Source organism: Notothenia coriiceps, unplaced genomic scaffold (assembly GCF_000735185.1).
Source record: "Notothenia coriiceps isolate Sejong01 unplaced genomic scaffold, NC01 NC01_scaffold00013936, whole genome shotgun sequence".
NCBI lineage: Eukaryota > Metazoa > Chordata > Actinopteri > Perciformes > Nototheniidae > Notothenia > Notothenia coriiceps.
This window is the reverse complement of record NW_011346637.1, coordinates 1-7,980: the sequence shown is the minus strand read 5'-3', so window position 1 is coordinate 7,980 and position 7,980 is coordinate 1. Positions and strand designations below refer to the sequence as shown.

Genomic DNA, 7,980 nt, shown 5'->3' with positions numbered 1-7,980 from the left:
CTATATTTCTAGTATAATCCTTGTCATTAAGCTAAAGAAAAATAGTGCAGTTTAATAAATCTGAATCACTGTGGATAACGTACACAGGGCTTTATCCTAATTGAAGTTTTCCTGTGTCTGTAGGATGTTGAATCTGACGGTGCTAAGGCCTTCGAGAAGGCAGCTGAAGCCACAGACGACGTCCCCTTCGCCTTGGCCGCCAACGATGACATTTTCGCCAAGTTCGAGGTATCCAAGGACAGCGTTGTCCTCTTCAAGAAGGTGAGTTGGCATGGATGGCACAGTACACGTTTACATGGATGCATATGCAAACCTTAGGACAAACTGTTCATACAAGACATATTGTGACAGATTCCTCGGTAGTAAATATTTGACATGTTTACTTGGAGTCATGTTGTAATGCAAATAGGTTAGTGGCCTTGCCTCGCTTGTGTAATCGTTAGCAGACAATCTGCTGGAGACAGCGCAGTGTGTTCGATGGTAATGTGATGCTGTCGACCTCACAGTATCCGCTCTCTGTTGCTAATCTCGGCTGCTCGGAGGTTTTTGTTGTGCACCTGCATTTGGGCTTGTTGCTCGCCCCGCTCATGTGGATGACCTCAGCATGTTGAGCTAATGGTGATGAAGGGATAAGAGCTGCATTAGATGATGGTGCGTCTTTAAACCAGCACCAGAGGATGAGTGAATGGCAGCTCAGTCAGGTCCAAATAGGCCATTTTTCCTCCTTTCCATGTTGTAGATCATTGCATTTCCACTATTTTCTACTTTTTAAATCAGACCTGATGCTACTAATTAACTACAAACATCCCTCAGAAATCCTTTAACTAACCTATCATAACAACAGTATCTCAATCCACGTGTAGATTTGTCAAATTGGGTCAAGGTCCAGTAGGTCCGTCAATAAGAAATTAAGCAACCGGATAAAGGGAGGGTGTAATTTACCTTTCAAAATGTCTGGCTCAGAACAGAAAATGACTCGACTTGCGGCGTAATAGCTCTACTTGGAGGCGGTTTAGCACTAGCTGAAACATTTATTTGATGTTGCCATGCTTAAATATGACTACATCTCTTGAGTGTTCTTGCTAGAAGATAACATATTTGGAACTCATACGCAGCCTCTCTAATGGAGATGTGGACTTAAGGAATTGAAAAGAATAATCAAACAATAATGTGGTGTTTTTTGTTTAACCTTTTCACTGAGTTTCTGCTCAGTGCAAGCTTCCTTTTCTTTCAATTCTTACCACTCTTAAGGTTGTTTTCCCACATCAGGAAACATCTCTAATTACTCACCGAACGATACCTGCTCTGCACCAAACAGACATAGACAAATAGTGAACATATTGGATCTCGTATCAGCTCTTAGTCAGATATTCCTCCCAGGAGTTGGCAAAATGTGTGTATTTTGCTACTGGATGTTTATTTAATGTCCTATATGAGTGTAGTTCATTTCTAATACTTAGCTAATTGTTTCACACAGTTTGATTTTATATATTTAACATTTCTGCTTTATCACAGTTTTTTTCTACAATTTTGTAGTATGAAATAATAATTTCCTGCATCTCATTCAACCAATTCTAAATATTTTTAGTGCGTTTCTGCACTCAGACCTTGAGTTAGTGATGATCTTGGGCTCAGACCTCCCCCTGCTGTTGTCTGGCGTCTGATCCACGTTAGTAACTCCAACCCGATCCAAACACCGCTAACGTGTGCTTGTTGCCGACAGATAGAACAACACTCCTAAAGCAGGGGCTCTGTCTCAATAAACAGCTGGCCTCCGTCACTTGTTTACTGCAGCAGAGTTTGTGGCTTAAGTTTCACGGCCTGGTCTGTTCCCTGAAGGCTGGCAGCACGCCACTGGCCAAATGTCCAGATTTTCAATTGTGTGCCACTGCCAGTAAGAGCTGCTCGGCCACCACTGCTATTCTTACCACTTAATACAAGTCCACTGGGGCTGTTGGCTCTGTCACCAGCTGGGGTTTACCAGGGGATTTTAAAGTGGTTTGCCTTGTAAATCTATATCAGGCAGTCTATACGGGCTGATAGTATTTGTATCTTAATGTTTCCATGTTTCCTTTGCAGTTTGATGAAGGGCGAAACACCTTTGACGGAGAGCTGACCAAAGAAGACCTCCTGGCTTTTGTTAAGTCCAACCAGCTGCCTCTGGTCATCGAGTTCACCGAGCAGGTAATGAGCCATGCACATCAGCGGGACCACTATTATCTCTTTTCCCAACTAACACCACTGTCTGTAACAAGTACAAGCGTCATTCTTAGATGTCAAACTTGTGTATTTGTGTTTTCTGCAGACCGCCCCGAAAATCTTCGGTGGAGAAATCAAGTCCCACATCCTCATGTTCCTGCCCAAAACTGCTAAAGACTTTGATGACAAAATGGACGAATTTAAGAAAGCCGCAGAGGGATTCAAGGGCAAGGTGTGTGAACCGTCTCAAAAGTGCCTTCCAAATGTGACCAACATTCAGTATTGAATCTTACACTTTGCTCAGATAGGATGTTTTGAATGACCACTTCCGTCTCGCCCTCCCAGATCCTGTTCATCTTCATCGACAGCGACGTGGATGACAACCAGCGCATCCTGGAGTTCTTCGGCCTGAAGAAAGAGGAGTGCCCCGCCATCCGCCTCATCACTCTGGAGGACGAGATGACCAAGTACAAGCCCGAGAGTGAGGCCATCACAGCAGAGAGCATCATCGGCTTCTGCAAACTGTTCGCTGAGGGCAAACTCAAGGTGAGAGGAGGACTGGTTAGTGATGGCAGCACATGTATGTCATGGAGAAACGTGATTTTAATATTGAGGTATTTCTCCTCCCCCAGCCCCACCTCATGAGTCAGGACATCCCTGAAGACTGGGACAAAACCCCCGTCAAGATTTTGGTTGGAAAGAACTTTGAGGAGATCGTCTTCCATCCCTCCAAGAACGTCTTTGTGGAGTTCTGTAAGAGCCTCTTTTTTCCCTTGAATTGTCATAACTTGCTGTTGTGAAGGTGTCCATCTGACTAGAGGGGCATTTTGCAGTCAAAGCTCTGCTGCTCAGTTGGTGGGAGACTTTGTTTTCCCTTTATTACTTTCCCCCCGTGCTAAGCCCCTTCCAAATACCAAGCCTTGATGCCCACTCACCCTCACAGCCCACCCTCTGACTTGGTTACCAGACCCTTAAAAAAAAGGCTTATACAGTGATCCACATCTAAAGGTGCACTATTTTTGGAGGAATTTTCCATCGCTGGCTATTTAAATACAGATTATAGTAATGCTCGGTGGGGTATTCCCTGAGAGCAAATGGAATGGGGGTGGCGGATTTCCTGGCCAGTCTGGCCAGTCTAAGGGGAACAGGGTCATGAATCTGAGGCTGCATGCATCAACTCACCACAGCATAAAGGAACATTTCAACAAAATCCACATTTCCCTTTTATCTGTAGTGTTGTCTATTACTCTGGATAGTTTTGGTTTGAGTGTCAGTGTTGGGGCTAAAGGCAATAGAGGTGTGTTCCTTGTCTGAAATATACTGGAACTACATGGCATTCTGCTTGTTGTCCTCAAAGCGCCATAACAAAAATTAAAAAAACTCAACAGCATTGCCTCTTCCTGACCCGGGAGACAATCCACAGACCTTGTTGTGAGCAGTTTCGTGTAAAACCCATGTTCTTTTTCAGAGGATTGAGATTTAAGAACAATAATGTTGTCCTCCTCGCCTGATCAGCAACATTAGCGAGCAACGTGAGCTCACAGAAGATGCATGCTTTCTTCCTTACTGTGAAAATAGAAAAACAGTTCCTACATAAAACGGCTCACAGCAAGGTCTGATCACCACCAGCTATGCCCCATTTAGTTCTGTTAAATTAGGGATGAAATGAAACAATCTGAATGTGTTTTACTACCAAGTAGCTTTACACTTACCAGGAATTTGCTTTGGTATAAATGTTGCATGCAAAGACACAGATAGAAGAATATGTGGTAAAACAAAAAACATTTACTCATAATATAATAAATGGAGAAACTGAGTACAGTAACATATAATGAAATATGACAAATACTATATTCAAAGTGGAGAGCTGTGCAGATTTAAACAGAGGTAGTGTGTTTTTCTGGGATGGATAATAAGAGGCTGTAATGAAATATCACATGATATTTTTAATTCTCATCAGTGAACGAGCCAGTATCCAGTATATTTAGTCTGTTAATAACTCTAAATGACTTTTCCAGATGCACCTTGGTGTGGACACTGCAAACAGCTGACTCCCATCTGGGAGAAGCTGGGAGAGAAGTTTATGGACAGCGCTGACATCGTCGTGGCTAAAATGGACTCCACAGCCAATGAGATCGAGACGGTCAAGGTCCACAGTTTCCCCACCCTCAAATTCTTCCCCGCAGGAGACGAGCGCAAGGTGAGCGTTTCCCACCAACATTAGATATTCTGAAATACAATATCTTTTGGCATCATCTCGCTCATCTTCAGGATCTCCTGTACATAAACCGTGGCCGGATTGGCTTGTCACTAGCGCCTCTTGATTTGGCAGCATGTTTAGAATCTGAGATTGCTGGCCGCGTGAGTTTCTGCACGATTATGTTGCCGTTTGGTTCTTAAAGATTCCTACCTGATGACTTCACTCTCTGCTCAGCCTGCACCTGCCTCTCACCATGCCAACTGTCAGTTTAGCCATCTGAAATGAGTGTTTTATCGTCGGGCCACCCCAAGCTCATGATTCTTCTTAGAAGAAACCAACATAAGACTCAAGAGCAGGAGCCATGAATAGCTGTGTGGCAGGCCGGTCATTATTGTCATGAAATGCAAGCATAGACAATAATTGATCAGTTCAGAGGTCGTTTGAGTGCAACTTTTGAGAAACCGGAAGCATTGCCACATTTTATGAGTGGCCAAGACCCTGTTTAGACTTACTTTTTTATTAAAGCTGTCGCACTGTGATCGGTTTACCCAAGATTTATATTTAAAGCGTCATCAAGACACAAAACATTCAAATCCCTCGGGGGTGGTCTGAGATGCATTTCACCACGTATATTTTGTAGTGTAACAACGCTAATATAGACCTAAAGGGAAAATGTGACAGATGTTCCTTTTTTTTTTTTATCACCAGTTGGTTTTCAAATTGTGTAAGCTTGCTTTGTCTCAAATGTTCAAACTGTCCTTCGAGAGGTACTATGAGTTCGTCGAACAATTGGACCAGCCTGCATCACAACAAGGACTAGTCCCAGCCTGTATTATTTTAATTTCTTCCAATTTCATTCCCTGAAACACAAGTTAAAAACAACACATTTGGTCTTTGCAAATGGAAATAATCATGAGTTTTATTGGTTTATATGGATCTGCTCCAAAGTGTTGCCTTTTTCTTTTTGGAACACATGCACTCGTGTTTGCATCTTCTAGACTTTTTGCTTGGGCTCAAGTCAAAACACAATCTTTGACGTTTTACCAAAAATCATGTCTGGTCAACAGGTGATCGATTACAACGGGGAGAGAACACTGGAGGGCTTCAGTAAGTTCCTGGAGAGCGGCGGTAAAGATGGTGGCGCCCCCGCAGGAGACGACGATGACGATATGGATGCAGAGGTAAGATCAACAGAGACCTCAACCCCTGATCCCAAATCCTGATCAAAGCCGTCTGATGACTGAACATCTGTTCAGATCATCTTTATGTCTTTTCCACACAAATGTATGCACTCAGTGTTCTGTAAGACTGTTTACATGTATCTTAGTACACAAACAAACACAGCTATTCTGATACCAAACACCAGTGGGGATTTATCCATATTGAGGAGGTGCTCCATTAGTGAGGAAACTGGAGATAGTTGTGACTAAAACAAGAGCAACAGCTGCTGCTGGATCCATCTGTTCATAGGCTGGTTGTTCCCATCCATTGTTTCACGACTAATCAGTGTTGAGGGAATGGCTTTATGCTACAGTTGCATTGTTTAAAATAAAGCCTAATGTTTTCAACACAATATATTCAATACTTAAACCTTGTCAGAAAGTAATCACTTAAGATGTGGATATAAAATAATGCCAACAATGGCAGCCAACCTAAACTATTTCAAGGAGAGTCTCTGTTGTATTATTATGTTTTTATTTTTGCATTACTATTCATTGTGTTTTTAAAATCTGTATTTCTGCACATCTGATTATTAGGCTGCTTTATACTGGTTTTACCCTCTCTGCATAGGATTGTTTTTCACTCATGTTTTCATTTCCAATAACTCTAGAGCAGGGATGAGCAAATGGCGGCCCGGGGGCCCCCCCACCAACTCTTTTTGCGGTCCTCAGATTAATTTATAAACAACGTAATTAATAAGGGTTAGGTTTTTTTTTTTTACTTGTAGTACTGATACCGTCCACTAGACTCCAAGTTACATCGTCAGCTGCGTACATGATTTCGTTAGGCAGCTAAATACCGCAAAATAATCTGACGCGTTTGTGTGTATTGTGTTTGTTTCCCGGGGAAACACTCACAAGAAACACTGGCTGTTGTTATGCCTGCTGTGACGTTAAGTTACCGCTTGTAATTATGCCGTTACAAGCTTAAAAGTTGTATTTATCATCTGAATTTGGCGAAACAAGTTTAATATTATAAAAACCAAGACTTTGTTTATTTGAAATCAGATGAAAAAAAACTGTCACGGACGCTGCCGTGTTATCTATGATTACAATACGCTTTTCACTCGGGTTGACATTCCCCTCATTGTGGAATAAGGGGAATGCAGACAGGCTGCAAGTGTCTTAGGTTCAAGTTAGACAACTAATGTCTGGGTTAGTGTTCATGACTTCATTTTTGTCATACTAATGGTTAATCTCAACGCACACACATTTTCCGTGCTTTCCAATAGTTTAAAATAGTTTTATTCCAATGTTAAATAACCTGTTCAATACAAAAATGCCACTTGTTAATAATTACATACAATACATGGAATTTGTGTGTGTGTGTTCCAAGTGAATCTGCGGCCCCCTGGTGGCCAGTACATAAATTATGTGGCTCCCACCATCATCCAAGTTGCCCATCCCTGCTCTAGAGCAAAGGTCTACATTTATTGAGAAAAGATATAGATAATCATTTTGACAATTCAAAACATGGTTTTCATCCAAGCAAATCTTCAATCAATATTTTTTGGCTTTTAGTCTTTTCAAAAACATTTTCACTCATACACTCTCCTACTTGCTGCACAGAGGACTATCAGCAATCCAACTGCACTATGAATTACATTTATGGAAGTATAATTTAAAGAAGTCTTACACCATTTAGAATAAATCCCTTTTTAATTTTCTTTACGTTGTAGAACTGAAAGAAAATAATTGTACTTATTAAATTCAAATTGAGGATTTTGTTTCAGAATGACATCTCCCTTTTATGGTGTCATCCTAAAATATGACACAAATATGGGAACACTGGTGCTTTTATTTGTATTAATATACCTTGTATTTTTTTTTTCTAATATGGTGTAACTGTCATGTAATGTATTTTGGTTGACAAAATATTGACACTGACATTTTTGAAAATCATCAGGAATAGGGACATGATTGAGGGTAAAGAATAGAAGGGAATGTATTGACAACACTGATGCCATAGTTTAATATCTGTATGATAAAAATGTATAGCTCGGCCACGGCGCTCGCTGTAGAGAAGACCTGAATGCTTCTGTCTTAACAACCCTCTGCTCGGCCACTCCAGGATTTAGATGATGTGGACGAAGGACAGGACATGGATTCTGATGGCGAGGACGACGACGGTCACGACGAGTTGTAAGAGCTGGCAGAGGAGAGAGAGGAGACGAGTCCCGCCCCTACCCTCCGACCATCACCACCATCACTTCCTTGTGGCCCTCCCCTCCCCTGTGAACATTAATACTTCCCCTTTAACTTCCTCTCAGTCATCCATCAGTGGCGTGGCAGGGCTTTTTTTTTTTTGCCAGCCACATCTCCAACCTCACAACATCTGGCCAGACTCGTCTTGTCCCACCG

General features: G+C 41.9%; 1 protein-coding gene across 1 annotated transcript; it reads left to right on the top strand.

Annotated features, from left to right (window-relative positions):
* Nucleotides 1–123: 123 nt before the first annotated feature.
* On the top strand, nt 124–7,974 carry p4hb (prolyl 4-hydroxylase, beta polypeptide; the record flags this gene model as incomplete). The annotated part of the gene is made up of 8 exons (XM_010774403.1): nt 124–261; nt 2,080–2,184; nt 2,306–2,431; nt 2,545–2,745; nt 2,832–2,952; nt 4,218–4,399; nt 5,467–5,580; nt 7,691–7,974. Coding segments are annotated over 8 exons (1,062 nt in total), but the record flags the coding sequence as incomplete, so codon positions are not given.
* Nucleotides 7,975–7,980: the final 6 nt, after the last annotated feature.